This window comes from Aulonocara stuartgranti, assembly GCF_965226115.1.
Source record: "Aulonocara stuartgranti genome assembly, chromosome: 9".
NCBI lineage: Eukaryota > Metazoa > Chordata > Actinopteri > Cichliformes > Cichlidae > Aulonocara > Aulonocara stuartgranti.
The window spans coordinates 23,200,215-23,219,674 of NC_138960.1; the positions used below are offsets into that span (position 1 = coordinate 23,200,215).

At 40.2% G+C, this 19,460-nt stretch overlaps 1 protein-coding gene across 2 annotated transcripts in view; it reads left to right on the forward strand.

Moving 5' to 3' along the window:
• lmbr1 (limb development membrane protein 1) overlaps nucleotides 1–19,460 on the forward strand; it is a 41,871-nt gene that overhangs the window by 8,488 nt on the left and 13,923 nt on the right. For both annotated transcript variants that reach the window (XM_082545552.1, XM_082545553.1), the window contains exons 3-10: nucleotides 1,072–1,111; nucleotides 1,925–2,064; nucleotides 5,700–5,803; nucleotides 13,329–13,455; nucleotides 13,708–13,776; nucleotides 14,428–14,492; nucleotides 14,780–14,852; nucleotides 18,964–19,053. In XM_082545552.1, coding sequence (XP_082401678.1) covers nucleotides 1,072–1,111; nucleotides 1,925–2,064; nucleotides 5,700–5,803; nucleotides 13,329–13,455; nucleotides 13,708–13,776; nucleotides 14,428–14,492; nucleotides 14,780–14,852; nucleotides 18,964–19,053 — 708 coding nt within the window. The remainder of the gene's footprint in view (nucleotides 1–1,071; nucleotides 1,112–1,924; nucleotides 2,065–5,699; nucleotides 5,804–13,328; nucleotides 13,456–13,707; nucleotides 13,777–14,427; nucleotides 14,493–14,779; nucleotides 14,853–18,963; nucleotides 19,054–19,460) is intronic.

A 19,460-nucleotide genomic window follows, 5' to 3' on the forward strand; every position in this document is an offset into this window, starting at 1 on the left:
TGAAACCAAAGTAGAACTTTTTGGTATAAACTCAACTCGTCGTGTTTGGAGGAAGAAGAATACTGAGTTGCATCCCAAGAACACCATACCTACTGTGAAGCATGGGGGTGGAAACATCATGCTATGGGGCTGTTTTTCTGCCAAGGGGACAGGACGACTGATCCGTGTTAAGGACAGAATGAATGGGGCCATGTATCGTGAGATTTTGAGCCAAAACCTCCTTCCATCAGTGAGAACTTTGAAGATGAAACGAGGCTGGGTCTTCCAACATGACAATGATCCAAAACACACCGCCCGGGCAACAAAGGAGTGGCTCCGTAAGAAGCATTTGAAAGTCCTGGAGTGGCCTAGCCAGTCTCCAGACCTCAACCCCATAGAAAATCTGTGGCGGGAGTTGAAAGTCCGTGTTGCTCGGCGACAGCCCCAAAACATCACTGCTCTCGAGAAGATCTACATGGAGGAATGGGCCAAAATACCAGCTACTGTGTGTGCAAACCTGGTAAAGACCTATAGTAAACGTTTGACCTCTGTTATTGCCAACAAAGGTTATGTTACAAAGTATTGAGTTGTATTTTTGTTATTGACCAAATACTTATTTTCCACCCTGATTTACGAATAAATTCTTTACAAATCCTACCATGTGGATTCATGGATTTTTTTTTTTCACATTCTGTCTCTCACAGTTGAAGTGTACCTCTGGTGCAAATTACTGACCTCTGTCATCATTTTAGGTGGGGGAACTTGCACAATCGGTGGCTGACTAAATACTTTTTTGCCCCACTGTAGCTGCCTCTCTGAATCTAAATTAAAATTAAGTTCTTTTTTCTCACCATCACCAATTGCTCTCTTGTAAGGGAATTATATGGTTGCTGGGATTTCCTGACATTGTGGGGTCTTTACATCATAATGTACCATAAAGTGCTTTGAGGAAACTGTTGTATTACAAAGCTGAAATGACCTGTGTTAGATTATGTTCTGCTGTACTTACATATACAGTGTAGTCTTTGCAGAGTCTATAGTCTGACTCAGGATTTCTCCTTGAAACTGAAGGACTTTTGTTTCCCTCTTTAGATGACCACGAGGATGAAGATGCTGTTGTCAACAGAATATCGTGAGTGTGGGATTTTGTTCCGTACAAAAATTAAAAAAAAATTCTTTATTTGTAGATGCTAACCATTAATTTTCTTAATTAAATTAAATGAATTTTCTGCAATTCAGAATTTACTGCGTCCAAATCAGTTAATTCATTTAATGTAGAAAGTAAGAAGAAGACGAGCTTAAGCAAAATAATCATTAATTACTAATAACCAGAAAAATTTTTCATAAATTTGCTCCCCAACAATCTGTATGTTTCAAAAATGGTTTCATTTTCTAGACCAGTGATGAAGGTATCACATCACTCCAGCTAGGATCTTACATCCACCCTTCATTGTATGACTGCTGTCATCGCATTCGTCCTGCCTGCTTATTTCCAGCTGGAGGACATGGTACCTTAGGGTCCTGCGCACACAATAGATAGCATGCCTGATTAACATGCTTTTTTAGCAAACGGGTGTCGGGCCCACTGAGCAGCTGGTCACTGCCTTGGGCAGAGTCTGGACACTATATTGTGAAAAAATACCCAGTTTATGCCTTTTGTTGTTCGTGGACTAAGGCAAAGGTGGTGAAGGTTTAGTTTTATTTAAGTGGCTACTGATTCTAAATAAGCTAATATGTTGCTTGCTGGAAATGTTTATCCGTGTGACACACTCCCACTTGATGCAAGTGGCCTTTTTTTATTTTTATTTTTTTAGAATATACAATAATCTAAACTAATCTAATCTTTCAGTAAGTAAACGATTTTTCCTTTTGGTGTTGTTATGTGGAATTGCCCTAACATGAGTCTGTACGTGTGTCTATGTCTGTGTGTTGATTACATTTACAGATTGTACTTGTGCACCTTCACTCTGGCAGTGTCGGGTGGTGCCGTCTCCTTATTGCCTTTCTCAATCATTAGTAATGAGATCCTGCTCTCCTTCCCCCAAAACTACTACATTCAGTGGCTCAATGGCTCCCTCATTCACGGTCAGTAGTTCACACAGTTTATCCCAGTTTTCATTTTCTCTTTTTGTTTATGAAATACTTCACTGTAAAGAAAATTTGTCTTCCAGCGTATTTGATCATAATAACAGTCAGTTCAGCTTTTCACATTAATGTCAGGATAAAAAAGTTGTGCTCATTAACATTCTGTGTACATTACATTGGACTACTAACCACAGATGTGGTGTGAATGTGATCCAACCTCAGTCTGGATCAGCTACTAGTTGTACATTGCAAGTCTGAGGTTTAAAAAAAAAATAATTCTGTGATGCAGCAATGTACTATAGATGTGGTCTGTACAGGCTAGCATTTCTCCGTGTTCACCAGTCATCCAGAACACAGCATCTTCTATCTTCCATTTGTCTTTGTTGCTCCCACTCCACACACATCTGGCCATTAAGTAGACTGAACATTTTCACATGGTTTGTAGTGATGAAATTTGGTTTGCTTGGATTCTTCTTTTTGGAAAAAAAGAACAAATTACGAATCGCCAACTAATTCGGACCAACATAAATGAACTGTAGGTGTGAAAATACCCTAAGAGTGTACTTATTGTGTTTTTGTGGAGTTCCTAGTAGAGATTAATATAAATCCAGACAATAGAGTTTTCTAAAACTAATTATAGTAATTCTCACTAAGTAATTATTTGGTGACTCATCAACATTAATAGCATCCGAACGGGATCTGTCTATAGAAGGAATGTCAACCTGGATCAGTGAAACTTGCCTTTCTGTCAGTGTTAAAGTTATACTCCGAGATATCTTAATATAAGAGACAAATATGCAGTTCAAACAGTATCACAAAGTTGTCAGCACAACTTTGGGGGTTTAAATTGTAGGATTAAATGTGTAATACCACAAAAAAGAATGCCAAGAATGCCCAGTACCGTATTTTCACGACCATAAGGCGCACTGTGCTAAAAGGCGCAGTCTCAGTTATGTGTGCCCTTACTGTATTTAACACACACATAAGGCGCACTGGACCATAGGGCGCATACAAGTACCGTATGCGTATTTAAAAATAAAGCGGGAGCAAACCTGAATTCGGTACCTTACTCACATTTCTATTGCCGGTAATCGTCATCATCAACAACACACAAGCATACAAGTGTGCGTATTTAAAAATAAAGCAGGAGCAAAACAAAGTTTGGTACTCACATTTTTATCATCAATCAAACCCATCGAAGTCCTCATCCTCTGTGTCTGAATTGAACAGCTGCGCTAAATCTCCATCAAACATGCCAGGTTCACTGTCTTCACTGTCAGAGTCACTTTCCGTGCCGTGCGGCTCCTCGGAAACGATGCCGGCTTTTGCGAAAGCTCGAACAACAGTGCCAGCAGACATGTTAGCCCAAGCATCTACAATCCATTGGCAAATTGTGGCGTAACTCGCCCAGCGCTGCCTTCCACTCTTAGTGAAACTGTGGTCTCCACCGGTCATCCATCGCTCCCAGGCCGCTCGCAGCCTTACTTTGAACGGGCGGTTCACACCGATGTCCAGCGGTTGGAGTTCCTTTGTCAGGCCTCCCGGAATGACAGCAAGCTCACAGTTCATTTGCTTCACAAGTTTTTTCACATCGGCTGTGAGATGGGCACGCATAGAGTCACAGATCAACAGCGATGGTGATGCGTGGAAAAAACCACCTGGTCTCCTTACATACACCTCCCTCAGCCAGTCTTTCATCATTTCCTCATCCATCCAGCCCTTTTCATTTGCCTTAATGATGATTTCTGCTGGAAACTTCTCTTTAGGCAAAGTCTTTCGCTTAAAAATCACCATAGGCGGCAGTTTCTGTCCATTAGCATGGCAGCCAAGCACAACAGTAAAAGAAGACTTTTCATACCCCGTTGTGCGTATCGCTACCGTGCTGGTCCCCTGCTTCTCCACAGTGTGACTCACCGGGATGTCAAAAGTGAGCGGGACCTCGTCCATGTTTGTGATGTGGCTGGGCTGGATGTTTTTGTCGCCGATGTGTTTGCTGCAGTAGGAGCGGAAGATGGCCAGCTTTTCCTTATAATCCGCTGGAAGTTGCTGCGCTACCGTAGTCCTGGTCCGGATGGAAAAATGGCACCGTTTCATAAAACGAAAGCACCAAGACGGACCTCCTTGGAAATGTTCAATGTTCATCTCTTCAGCTAGTGAAACTGCTTTTAGCCGAATGGTGACCGTCGAAACGCTTCTCCCGCTCGCTCTTTGCTCGATGATCCACCGCTCGAGTCTTTCCTCCAACTCGAGCCACCTCGCCTTATGTCCGCGGAAACTCAGCTGCGTTTTCTTGACCTGCCGGAGCTTGTTTTCCAGCTTCCTCCGTTTGCGAACCATCGATTCGTTAATCTTAAATTCTCTCGCCGCTGCTCGATTTCCATGTTCCTCCGCGTAGCTGATGGCCTTCAGTTTAAACTGTGCTTCGTAAGCGTGTCTCTTTGCCATTTTCAGGGTTGTTAAAACAACGATGTCCTGCATAATGCACATACCTGTTCTTTTATACAGGTATGTGCGATTGTCCCGGTATATACGATCAACGCCCACACTTCACCCTTTAACGTTCTCATGGTGTTCTCTACTACGTCCTCCTTACAGCACATAGGGCGCACCGCGCTATAGGGCGCGCCGCACTTTTTGAAGAAAATCTAAGACTTTTAAGTGCGCCTTATGGTCGTGAAAATACGGTAATTAATAAACAAAGTTTTTGTTAATGCACATAAAATGTTTTCTATAGTAGATAAATTACTTTGGTGTAGTATGAAGATCCACAGCTGTAAGTTTTGACACCTGTAGTCTATAAAGTCCTCTATCATACAGTGTATCTAGTTTCAATTTGTGGACACATTAATGCGCGTTTATGGTGACACATTCATTTATCTCAGAGTAACTACGTGACAGTGTATGTTATTCACTCACCTTACACATCTTATTATGAAGATTTAAACACCAATGATGTTAATTATCTGGGTTATGTTTGTGTAGAAAAGATAACATTAAGTGTCCTTTGGTGCACAAAGTCTAAACATGAATCAGTTCCATTGTGTTTGCACTAAAACTAAAAGAAAACATGCTGACTTTGAGAATTTTTAGATGTTTATAAAGGGAGAAAAAAGGTGAAACCTATTAAAAATATCTTATGTGCTAGAATTTTGTAGAGTAAGTTAAAGCTTTGATTAAGCCAAATAATGCATTAGATAATAAGAAATGTGGTCTCTTTGTACAAACACTGACACAGTTTGCTTCCTATGACTGTTGAGAAACTTTGTATTTGTTGAAACATGACTTTGCTATACAAAAAAAAAAGAATAGATGTGTCACCAGATGGGGTGCTAACAAATGAAAGAAGCCAGTTTGTTTTTCCCCTTAAACCATTTGAGATTGAGAATTATTTATTTGCACTGCCAGTGCTAATTACCTGCTTCTGTTAAGGCTGTTTGATGTTCAAGTATCCACCAGGTGGCAGTAGAGTCCATGACTTAGAAACTGCCAAAAGGGCACTCAACAGACAAAACTGTCTTAACTTAAATTGCAATTTAGGAAACTCTGTGAATGAATCTTTGGCACATGTCCCCTTCATAATGAAACATTTTTTTAATAATATATTGTCTCTGTATATGTCTGTTTGGTTACTGCAGGTCTGTGGAACCTGGTGTCACTGTTCTCCAATCTTTGCCTCTTCGTCCTGATGCCATTTGCCTATTTCTTTTTGGAGTCTGAGGGATTTGCAGGATCGAAAAAGGTACAAACTATGGGTCTTTATCTAAAAATGAGAAAAAAGTTGCCAACCTATCCAACTGTTCTAAATCTCTGTTAGCAGCATATCAATTTTTTTTTTTTTTTTGTAATACATGTTTATTGATGCCTTTAAAAAATTATGGACAAGGTAGAATTTCATTACAAAAAATTATTTGGACAATTTTTTTTGGTTTAAAAAAAACAAACAAACTTGGAAGTCATTAAAAACAGTTCATAGTAAAATTTTGTGTGGTACTGTACTCTAGGCTGTTATGTATTTGAATGCTCTAATACCTATGCAAGAGGTTTTCTCTTAGCAACCAGAGCAGCAGCAGGTGCTTAGTGCTTGCCCTCTCCCTGACTCATGCCACTGACCGTAACTGCCACCGCAAAAAGCTCATTAACCATGAAAGTCTGAATCTGGTCTTCACCCAGTGCCACATCCTGACAAACCCTTTCAATATGGCCATAGGCTGCAAACGCTTCAACACTGCTGCATCGGCCCCACTGATTTAAAGCCTGATTCCTTGTCACCTCCTCCCCAGCCCCCTAAAATAAAACTTCAAAAGGACAAGCTAATAATCGAGTTGTAAGGCTCAGCGAACTTCCTTGTTTAATTGATTACCCCCCCCAAAAAATGGGCTGGGGGCTCGTGTTCCAAACGTCCATAAAGTCGCAGCAACATGACAGCACAATAGAGCCTTGCAAAATGGAGGGCCAAAGATTTACTTTTAATACGCCTCTATCCTGTGTCACAGTTTGAAACCTCTCTGGTTTATGTCCCTCCTGGCAAAAGCACATAAAAATTAGTTTGTACTGTAGTGTATAGCGAGTTCTTTTCTTCCTCAGCCCACTAATTTGTTTCGGTTGGATTTCTTCAGTAGAGGGCAAGCCCTGATGTGTAGGAAGCAGGATGAGGGCCTCTTTCACATTTCTCCCTTTTGTTCTTTTTCATTTCAGCAAGACTGTTTCTTGCAATACAGCTTCCATAAATGTGCCTAGAGGAAGTACTGTTCAGTGTTGAGCTGCACTTCCAGGTATATATTTTGTTGGTTCTGTGCTAAGGCAAGGGTGGAAATGATATACCCACTCCTCCATTTAATCGCCCTCCAAAAAAACAAAACAAAAAGCCCGAGCTGCCTGCAGAGTGAATTATACAGCCGACGGCAAGATAAATGTAAAAGCAGATCTGTGTTTTTATAATGTGATATTATCCCTTTATCCAATAACAGCATTAGACTGCTATGCCATAAGGTTTTATGTGGCATTTTAACCCACTGGGCTAATGTTATAGCACTGCGAGTTCCCTTTGAGTGCGGAAATGAAGTGAATGATGAATTTCACTTCTAACGTCGTAAGTCAGCCTTTTCATGTGGCTGTGTTTACTTTTGACGATGTACTAAAAGACGCCAACAGATTAAAGATGGTTTTTTTTTTTTTTTTTTTTTTTTTAATGTTGTTGTTTTTTAATGTTCAACTCTTTAGAGGCTCTGTCACCTGAATGATTGATAGTTTAACAAATTGTCCAAATTGTGGATGAATCAAGAGCGACTTAAGGTTTTGATGTCAGATGTTATGATTTAGCTTTATTTGCTGCTGTAAAATGTCTACCGCTTTACTGCTGTGTTCTCAAATCTTTGCAGAAGAGCTGCATCACTGAGGCAAGTAAAGGTTGTTGTTTAGTTTGTTTTTAGGTTCTGATCATATTTAGAAATTGAGATACTACATTGTTGGTGATGTACTTATCAAATATTGTCCACTTTTTCTTTTTTGCAGCATTAGCAAAGGAATTTAGATAAATAAAAAAAGAAAATTGCCATTATTGTCTCTCTGTTACTTGTCTCCACACCACCAATAGGTGGCATTGTAATGATGAGAACCATACATGTCATCCTTATTGAGATGATCAGTATGCTGTAACAAAGACTGAAGACATCAACATAAACCTTTAGTCAGTCTTCTATTTATATCAAGGAAATGTAATCACATTAATAGATAGAATTGATGAGTGTGATATCTCAGCGCTATATTTACTCAAAAACAGTGAAATCAAGGGTAAGGGTTTTGATGGTGACAACTTCCTGTTCTATTTCAACCAAAATAAGTGACAATTATTAAAGCATGCATAAAGTCTGTGAAACAGGATTTGTACAGGAACTCGTGCTTTGCAGAGAATAGTCTTTTGGTCTTCCCCACAGTATTGAAATGTGTTTGATCCTCAAACGAGTTGGAACGAGTCTGACCCCCTGACTGACCCAGCAAAGGGCCAACAGGTTTCATCTGGTAGTTAAAGAAACTCCTCATCAATCTCATCCTAAGCCCTAACCCGCCGATGATGAGAAGTGTGTTTATTGTGGAGGAGGAGGAGGAGGGGAAAGAGAAAACGTCTCGCCGAGTAAACCCGTGTGGTGTTACTAAGATACTCGTCTTTGTTGGAGCTCCACAATAGGGGCCTGGATATTTATTTCAAATCTCCTGCACATGCAGACATTTTTCCCAGGCCTTCTTTTGGGTAGGGCCAGCCGGGGAATATAAAGTGGTGTTTACATACCTTCCTTTAAGGTCACAATGTCTCCCGAAAGCTGCCTGTTACAATGTTCGTTACCATGGCGACATATTAGCTTGAGCTAGGAATTGTAAAAACGAGCAAGCGAGATTTTCCCCTCCTCTCGTGACTCAGTTTTTCAAATCTAAATGCAAAGTTCTGAAACAAAACTGAGTCTCTGCTGATTTTGTAGCTGTTTTTGAAGATTTTAAAGTAATCTGTAACTCACGTTGACTTGGTTACACAGCTTTATTTGCACTGTGGGTTAAGTTAGGTAGAGTATTATGTGTTATTAGGTGTGCTTGGTCCCTACTTTCCGCTTAACAAAACCCAGGAAGCAGCCATCTATTTGAATTCTTATTAATATAAGGATTTTATATAATCACAAGGTGCTGCCACAATAGGATGATTAAAAAAAAAAAAAAAAAAACAAAAGGGAGAGGGAGACTTGACAAACAACTGAAAGCTATGTTATTCATTAAAATGATTCTGTTTTCTTAAGCATCTGTACTCAAACAGATAAGCTGCTTCACTGTGGTTTGAATGATATGACTTGACACCAGCCATTTCCCTTCTGCCCTGTTTATTAAGAAGTCTTAGGAGTCCTTAGAAGTTGATTGCGCAGCTTTACAGGGCAGTGTCCCTCTCCTCTGCTTTCTGTCTTTGACACGGTCATTGCGCTGCTACCGACTGGTTGAAGGATACGCTAATAAGGTCCCTGAGCATCTGGCATGTCTTTAGCAAAGAGGGCAGGTCTTTTTGCTTGGAAGTGAAAAGGACCCTGCCCCCTTCCTCACTTATTACACTCTTGGCCCTTGTTGCACACGTCCCTGACAGTGAGCAGAAGGATGGTCCGTTGGATGATCTCTGCCATCACCTGCTGACCTGTTATGGAATGATCACAGCGACTAGGAAACGCCTGTGCCAACTTAGTTTCGTCCTGTGTTTGATTGCAACTTGATTTTACTTGGAAGTGGAAACGGGTCATGAAAGATTGGCTTTAGTTTGTCTGCAGAATACACCAGGCAACAAGCTTGTGAACTATTTCCAAAGCCCTCTGTAGCTTTGTGTGACTGGGTGGATTGGGAGAAAGATGAACTTGTCTGATTGTGTGTTTCTGTGTGTGTGGGTAGATCAATCCATGCATGTTTGTTTGCTGCCGCATATGAAGTGATTACTTTCCTCTCTGGCCACTACGCACATTTCTTAGAAAATCTCCCTTGTCTTGTACAAGCAAAGTTGCAGCCCCTCACTCGATGTCAGTGTGAGGATCGGGGGATGCTGAATATTTCAGAGCTGCTATATTTAGAGGTAGTTACACATTTAGAAAGGCAAGAATAAAAACTTTCAACGGGCACTCTAGATGCCAAGGCGCAGTCTTTTTCTTTTTTTTCCACCCTTCCTTCACCAGTTGACAGTTTTCTTTGATCACTGATGATGACTGACTTGGATTTTCCTATTTTTAAACCACATATTTTGCGATGAGGTGCAAAGGGCTACATTTTTCCTTGCAAGAATGTGTGATCATAAGCAGAACTTTCACTGTGCTATATCATGCATGTAAATGGATCAATAAAACCATTCAAATCAGTCACTTTCAGTGTCCCCCGTTCTCTTGACCCCCCAAATCGGTTTTGACACAGTGGATCGTTCTTCCTGCGAAGCAAGAACCAGGGGTGATAGTAAGCGAGGTGACAAGCATTGCCTTTGCCCTAAATGATCTGAATGGGTAATGATTTGAGTCTTATAAATGATTGAGAGACATATCTAAAGGGAATACACCTTCAGCATGGCCTGGACATCTTGTTAAGGTGGACTGGTGCGCTTGAGCGGACACACGTCCTGCCTGTGGTTTCTGCTTGTTCTTATGCATCCTTAAGAGACCACGTGAGGGACGTGGCTGAAGTCCCTGAAAGCATTCCTCTCTCACCTCTCTTACCTCTAGGGAACGCGATATGCTCAGACGTTGACTCCTCTCCTCCACCAGTCTCTCTCTCTCTCTTCCATCTCCTCCATCTTTTCTATTCAGCTGTGTTTAGCGTGCTCCCGACTGCACAGTTGAGCTGATCTGTGATGTGCTTGATTGCAACATCGATATAACGTGCAGACACTGAGCATTAGAAGGTCAGCAAAATGTGTGCTTATGTCAGCTTGTTACTGTAATTGTAGCCTATTAATTTCAATTGACTGATAAATTCATTGCTAAATATCACAACAGAAAGGCATGCGTAGTTCACTTATATGTCACCACCATGATGTCTCTATTAAGGCTCTGTATTTTTCCATAGCACTTATTTCGTGCTGACTAAAGGTCCCACCCCCTCTAACGTTACCTGTGGCTGCAGTGTCCACTTCAGCCACACTGAGGCACTCCAGACCCTGCCCATTTCACTCTCTGCCATGCTAGAAAATTCTACACTGACCCCAGAGGCTTTTCCAGAATAACACCGCAAGAGAAGGCGAGAAGCGGGAGTCATTTCTCAGTAATTGCAAAGGGATGCTACAGGGGATTTTTACTACAGAAAATTAATGAAATCTTAGAAAGAAACTTCCTTCCTTACATTACTATAGTAAATATATACTGAGTAGGTTGGTAGCAAAGTGTAGGGATCACATTTATTAAATATTAAATACGAATATTGACTATCTGACTAATGCATATTTGCACATTGAGCTGTAGAGTGGGTAGTAAGGGAATGTTAAAGTGTTTCCACTTTAAAATGCAGATGCTGAAGGTCAGGTGTGTGGAACTGTGAGGAACTAATAACTGCCCCCCATTTAAAAAAACCAAAATTAATCTCAAGAATTAAAGCCATTTCCACTCTTTAAATAGGCTTCGTTATTATTCATGGACTTCCATGTAGCTGTTGACAAATACTGAACAGCAGCCACACAGCGAGTGTACCTGTTGGCAAATACTGAACAGCACCCACACAGCCATTATGTTAGCTGGTAACAAATTACTCGTATGTACCTAATTTAAACAATGCTCAAAAGCAGAGAGCCCTTGTTATCCCATGCACGGTAGCCTAAGCTGACGTTTGAGAGTACCAATCTGTCTTACAGTGCTAGACAGTTCAGCTCTCGGGGGTGGGAGGTTATGGAAACTGTGTGTGAACAGGTACAGGAGGACTTTATTAACCACTCAGCAGTTTGTGACCCGGAAAACCCAAATTACCCCAAACCCTCTCTTCTGCACGGCCTGAGACATGACTGTGGTGCTAAGGGAGCTCCTAATCGGCTCCAGATGGGAGGTCTGCTCTTGATCGCAGACAGTAGCTGACCCAGCCAGGCTTCATGCTCCTTGCAACACCCCAGGAACCCCTCTCCTCCTCCCTCCTCTTTTTAATTTTACCTCTACTACCACCATCCCTGGTTGGATCCATTTTTATAGACCACAATATGTGTATATAAACGAGCTGTTTTACAGAGGAGTGGATGAGAGCGTTTATGTTATGTTTGTGTGGAGTGAATGGAAATGATGCTGTTTAGTTTAAGTGAAGGAGAAGGGGTGGAAGTGAGGTTTCCTGTAAAAGTAATCATGTTCAGTTCAATATGAAATGTAGGAAACAGCACTTCTAGCTCCTTTAAAGTTCATTCCTGACTATACAAAGTATTTGAACACTTATACAGATTTGTTTTACAGATGTTCTGCTTGAATTAACGAGAACCATATTAGTGCTTCATTTAGAGGTGGGTTATAGCAAAATAGAAATATGTGGGAGACAGTACTACATGGTACATATAAGGTCAAACAAAGCATCATGTTGAATATTATCTTGTAGTTTTCTGAGCTCCCCGGTTTTAGTGTGGTCCTCAGCAGGTGTAGCTCATGCTGATGTTTTGGTTGCATGTTTAGCTGTGTTATGCTGCTGATATTGAAATGTTGTCCATTGATTGATTGGTGCTTTTGGCTGAATCAGAGCACACAGAAGGTTTCTTCATACCCCTGCATCAATCCTGTTTCTCCAGAGAAGAATAAAGTCATCAAATGCCAACGTGCCAGTTCAGTTAGCAGTCATAGCCATAACGGAACCAAGACCATATTTGACAGATTTGTCATCTCTCTCCAACATTTTTTTTTTACCAACTCGTTCTGGCAAATTACCTTCTGATGTTTTTCTGACACATCTTCTGTCTTTCACCTTTTCACTAAGTGGAAGCACTCTGTCAGCTTTGAGACATGTTTGTGCCCTTTTGTGTGCTCAAAAACGCACATCCCACGAAAATATTTTGTAAGCACCAGTGTTTGTTTTGTTGACTTATAAATTTTTGTATAGTTTCTGTCAACAACTTTTTTTTTTTTCTTCTTTTAACGAAAACAACTACATAAAAAAAAAAGTAATGCTCTAGGACAAACTATGATGAAATGTATTCACACTTAAGTTGACGAATTGAAAACGAGATGAAAATGGAGAGACAAGGTCCAATCAGATTTAATCAATGTGTGTAGAAAGGCGGGACGAGTTTGGAAGTAATCAGAAGTAATCGTGCAGTCAGGTTAAATGTGCACAATTTGATCAGTCGCCAACATGCATGGTCCCGTGCATGGGAGGAAGAGAATAGTAGACATATGGACACATTTCACATTTGATGTTGAGGAAAATAAGACACTTTGTAAACCACATAGAGCAACTCTCACCAATAAAAATAAAACAAACTTTTGCACTTTATACTTTAGATTTAGTCTAAAATAATCTTAAGATATTTAGTTCACTAAAATATAAGAATTTTGAGGCCTAAACCATGACTAAAACTAAATAATGTTTTAGTTAAGACTGACTAAATCTAAATTTAATATTTCTAAAACTCTGGGAATTTGGGTCCTGTGTGAATTTTGTGGTTTTGTAATGGCCAGTATATGTAAACGTAAAAATTTGACATGGTTGATAATATAACTTTTGTGTATCATCATTATGATTTTATATGCATTATTTTAATTGAAATAATTTTCTCTCTTATTCCTGCTTTTTTTTCCTGTCAGGGCATTAAAGCACGCATTTTGGAGACCTTTGTGATGCTCTTTCTCCTGGCATTGCTCATTCTTGGAATTGTGTGGGTGGCATCAGCCCTCATTGATAATGATGCAGCCAGTATGGAGTCACTCTATGGTATGATTTTTGTAATATTCTACATGATTGGTCATTTTAAACCCATTGTTTTTGTTTTTTAAATAAAGGAATAGTTTTAGGATTTAACAATCTGACTGTGCATTAACTATGAATCTAGGCTGAGAGTTTGTTTAGGAAGGAAATCAGATTTCTAGCAGCTCTAAAACTCCAATGAACACACATCTTGGCTTGTTCCAAAGTGTTGAGCTGTTCCTAAGTTTCATTTTTACTAAAAGTCTACATATTTTGTAGATCTTTGGGAGTTCTACCTGCCATACCTCTATTCCTGTATTTCTCTGATGGGAGGACTCCTTTTACTAAGTAAGTGTGTTTATAATTTTACAAAATGATGCAAATAGAAAATGTATCTCTATGAGCAGTGTTTTCCCTCAAAGTACCTAAAACTTTGAGTCCGAGAAACCTTTCTGAACAAACAAGAAAACCTCAAAGCTCTGTCTTTCCACCATGGTTTCAGCACCCTTATAGGCTAGGCAGGTTTTATGTTATTTTTGGGTATAAACTCCTGTTAACTTGGTTCACAGGTTTATAACTCAAAGCCTCGAGTTGAGGATTTTCACTATCGCCCGCTTGGTGTTTTGAATGTGATAGGCATGGGGGTGGCCCTCTTCTGATGGCCAAGTTGAGCATACCCTGGATAATTTAGAACTTAGAATGTGCTTCACTCAGTATGAACCAAATCTATTGACATGAACTCCTCAGAGAGGAGCATTAGTGAAGTGTTACTGAAGGGAAAGCTGAGGGCTTTGTTCTTTTACACTTGTGCACAACTGAAAGTGTTTTTGTAACCATAGGAGTCGCCGCCTGGTGTCCACTGTGGACAATCAACTGTCTAAAGGATACTTCTTATACTTCCTCTGAAAAGTTTGAACTAAAAGTTCCAGACCCTATATGTGGAAACATGCCTTTATTATATTTAAACAAATTGACCGTATTGTCCTGTCTCCTGTGTAGTGTGCACTCCTGTGGGGTTGTCCAGGATGTTTACCGTCATGGGCCAGTTGCTAGTGAAGCCGACAGTAAGTAATCACTTGGATGAAGTATTTACTGCATTTCTAAAAGTTGAGTCAATGGAAAAGAGTTTATTAAACAGTTGTTGTTCAGATTTCTTTAAAAAAATGTCTCTACAGACAGACTTGAGTCTGCTCTTCTTGTCTGAAAGATGTCTCATTTAGCCATTTAAAATCACAACAGAGGACTACAAATACATCACCAACTCATCTTCCCATCTGCCACTGCTCCAGTCCCACTTCGGGCCTAATTATAACCCATTTCATCTCTTCCTACTCTGCTCTCTCCCCTTTAGATCCTTGAGGACCTGGATGAGCAGATTTACTGCATCCATTTGCAGGAGGAAACCCTTCAGAGGAGATTAAACGGTATGTCTGTGGGAGACGTGTTGGCACATTATAGGGGAGGGGAGGGGTTGACTGCCCTATTGGGTGTGATGGAGTAGGCCACGCTGGAATCAATTAGCATTGAAAATTCAGCTAGGCACACAGACACACACAGACATTCACAAAATTCACACACACTTGTCACTGGCTTTTCCCTGACACCGTCACACTCTCATAACTTTCTGCTTAAGGTCAAAGCAGCCACTATGGCAAGGACCATATTTTGTTTAGGAAGTTTTTCTTAAGAATCCACTTAAGAAAATCCACTGCCGCTGCCATTATTGGTGAAATGATTGCCACATTTAATGTCAGGCCTCGAATGGCAGCCTGTTTAATAGGATGGAAATGAAATTTTTCACGAAAGGGTTTGGTGCTGTAGACATTAAAGAGCCATAACTCTTCTGAGAGGACACCGGGAGCCTTGTGCTGCTTTTTTAGGGAAAGTTTGAAGTGTTGAAGAATGTTGAAGATGTTATATTTTTTTAGCCTGCATTTCCTTTTCACGTCCAGTTCTCTGTGTTCCCAAATTCCTTGTTTGACGTTAAATAATCTTAAAAAAAGCAGGAAGTATTTCGGCCAGTTTCCAAAACCTACTTTAATATTAACTCAAGCACGCAACCAAGTGTACAGATGTGAGTAAATGAACAGAAAGGAGTGTCCTTTTAAACCCGGGAGGTAAGCGAGATCACTCCTAGATAACACATGTTTTTGAACGCTTTGCCGGCCACCTCCATAGAGTGCCACCAATGCGTACAGTTTCTTAGGGCTCATTCCTCAGTGCCCTGCTTTGAACTACCTGATAGAATAATTGTAATCTGTTCCTTATCATCTCCAGGACTGTTTGATCTTTACACGTCACGGTGGGGCAAAAAAAAACAACCAAACAACAGTGGTCAACATCCCAGTATGTGTACCAAGGACAAGCTGAAGTTCATTTTTGTCTGTTAGAGAGGTGGGAATTGGAGAGAGAAGCAAGGGGAATGTTCAGTGAAGCTTAAAGCGTTGCTTATCAGACATAATGTTTTTATGCAGATACAATATGCATGCAAGTATGTGCACATGCAAATACTCATTGTTCATGGTCATAGTTAGGTGCAACTGAACGTCTAAGCGTGGTTCCTTTGATCTGCTCAGGGCATTAAGTAGAGAGCAGGTCAGGAACAGTTCACGGGACACACTCCAAAGACGAGCAATGTTGTCTTCTTGCTTCACCGGTGTCCGCTTTGCATCAGGCCTCTCTAATAAATTATCATCTTAGAAAGTTTGTGTTTGTAGATGTGGACTGTTGAGCCTAATCAGTTGATGCATTCATGTTTATTTACATGTCTGGTCCTTTGTTGTCCTCCTGTGGCATGAAATTGCCCATTTGTAATGACATGTTGGTAGTTTATGTGTTGCTGATCACGACATTGCTAATGAGCCGGTTTAAACCACAATGTGTGTCTGCTTTTCTTGTAACAAGCGTAATGAACCTAAAAGGAGAATGTCCAGATAAAAGATGGATGGTGCTTGGCAATTGTTACAAGTAATAACGCATTGTGGCACCCCTACTATTTTGCTTTTAAATGTATATACAGGGTGATGAATTTATCCCAACTGCACAAGTAGTCTGGTGACACAGAAGTCAGGATGGAGTCAGCCTGCGATTCCTCTCGCTGCTCTTCAACTTTCTCTATGTTCAAACTTTAAAGAAAAAAAGGTCAGAGCAAAGATAGAGATACTGACTTTAATACTCCACTCGTTTATCTCTGTATGCAAACCCCAATGATAAAGTCTGATTACCAGTAATCTGTGTTTTCTTTGATGGGCTTTTTAACTATTCCATTTATAACCAAAAAAAAAAAGCCCCAAAAACTAATAGATGGGTTTCAAGAAGTTGACATTCAAAAAGTTGAATTCCTAACAAAGTCCTTGTTCGTCTCTATCATCACTGTTGCTACTGTTGTGCTAAAGCAGAAATTACAGTGGTCTTTATATCTTAATTCCTGTACACTGTGTTTTCACAATAGTTTTCTCAGATTCCAGATATAGAAGTCAAAGCTGTAGATCCATCAACATTGCTTCAAAAGGAGCACCTAGTGATGGCTGCTATGTGCAGCCAATGTGAACTAAGGTTCAAGAATAATGGTGCATTGTATCAGAAATAAATGTTTGGGGTTTTTTATGATGTCAGAGAGACACAGCAAATATAAAACGTCCTGTTGACACTATTGATTGCATTGCCTCAGTTACAGAAAGTAACTTGATTCAGTTTTTAGTTCCATAACAAGCCTTTCACTTCTGTTGCTTCATAATCCTAAACTGTCCTTTGTACTGCCAGATGTTGCAGGTCTCCATACACATGGTAGATGTGTGAGAGGCTAAAAAAACTTGTATTTGTGCTTGTCAAAGTTTACAAGGACCAGTTTATATACTGTTTCAGTAGTTTCATAGTGAAGAACAGAATATATTAAAACAGCACCAGGCACACATAAATATACTGCAATACAGGCAAAGCGATGCACACACTTGTACAGACTGCCCTCTCACCACCCTGATGTGCTGAAAACAGAGCACTCGTCCAGATGCTATGCGGCACAATGACCTTGCCAGTGCCTCTGTTGTCTCAGCATGGTGTTTAGCATATTTGTGAATGACGTAATTTTTTGACTGTGGAGAAGGTTGGAGAGGATATGTTGAATTACTCCAGGCCTTCCTGACTGCCAGAAGCCCCACTCAGCATCTCTGCCTTGCTGTAACTCAGTCTTATACTTGACGCTGCCAGCAGAAGGAGTAGAAGGATATATTTAACTTCGGTTTGCTGTGATGTCATTGAAGATACTGCAGTTGAAAATCTAAGCATTTCCCTTTCTCTGCTTTGAACAATCGATTTTATTGTCCTTTGTTTTCAGTGTAAAGTATTGTTTTGGATGGATGGTTTTAAAAAAGAAAAAAACCCCACACAAACTTCTTTTTTTTTTTTTTTTTTTTTAATTTCAGCAAGGATTTATATGTGCCAGTGATGCGTCAGGCCTTGTTCAAATACGCAGTGCACGTAGGTAAAGGATAAGTTCACTTGCAGCTGAACAGATTTGGCTCCCCCGAGGCAAAGTGTTCAGTTTGTCTCTGGAAAAAAGAAAACTATTTATGAACTATCTATGACATTTCCTGTTGTGTTCTGAGCGTATTTGCTTGGAGGGTTCAAACTTTCCCTTGCTCAGATCCTTAGACGGGCATAGACTGCTAACTCTCCACCTCTGCGTCTATCTCACCCTCTTTTACCTACTTAAACCCATCCAGACAGGGCGTGACATAATAACAGAGGGAAGAAGAAGGTCTGATCAAAGTGATTGGTCCTTCACTCCTGTAACAAAGATGAAAGATGGTATTTTTATTGCACGTTAGTAACGGTGTAACACTGAACTAATTGGTCTTGATCTGCCAATCACCCGAGGGATGCAAATGGATACTCTTCCACTTTGGCTTCGAGGGGCCTCTGTGATAGTGCGTCAAGCTGGAAGGAAAACAGAGTAAAATAGATAAATTAGACTTAAATGAGCTGGCCTTGTGGTTTTCCTGGAGAATCCCTTGCTGTCTTATCCAGCCCACTCAACCAGTTGTGGCATGTGCTAGACAGCTCCTGACACAAGAGATTATTTTTACTTGTTTGAGATCACGTTGTTATTTTCTGTGCAGGATTACTTGTTTTGATGGGATTGCTTAATAAAGACAAGTCAAATACCATATGCTGAGGTAGGATGAATACAGGGAGAGGTTAACATCCTCTCTGTCTATTTAAGTATTTAAGGGAAGTTTAAAAAAAAAAGAGAAGTTTTTTTTTTCCAAGTTATGGTGTCCAAAAGAGGAGCTTTGTTTCTGTTTAAACAACATTATAGCTGCAACAAAAACAGTGAGTTATTTTTGCTGTTGATAGTCATTTAGGTTGTTTTAACAAAGCAAAAAAGCCAAACCTTTCAAAAGGGGCATCGTTTTTTTTCTTTGTCTTCTGTGAAATAAAAAATTTTAAGAGAAGAAACATAGCTCTATATTATCCCTACACAACATGTGCTCATACAGCACGTTTCAGACATTTTGAATATTTTTATTTTCACAGGGTCTTCCACACACGCTTATACCAGAGGGAGCTTTGCTCACCAGCTCAACAAAGAACTGGACAATATTAGAAATCAGAGGAATAAATTGGGTAAGTATGTGTGTGGTAGTTTTTATACTCTCTCGCTGTCTCTCTCGCTGCCTTTCATTTGAGTTGTTTTTTTTTTTTTAATTATTATTATTTCTGTTCCCTTGGTTTTATTCCTTAAATGATATGCATCATTTCTCTTCATTTTCTGTTTTGCATCTCGGGGATATATGCCACAGACGTTAGCTTAGCTTTTTGCATATTGCTGACAGGCAGCCGCTTTCTCTTCATCTGCCTTAATTTCTTAATTTGGACTTGGACCAGAACTGCCTGATAATTTCCCATCCATTTTAGGATATTATAAATGAAGCCTGAGCCTTTTGGGGAGCAGGGTAGGAGGGGTAGGAGAGCACAAAGGCACTTAGGATATTGGACAAGATGCAAACTTTATATTGTACCAAGCCTTTTAG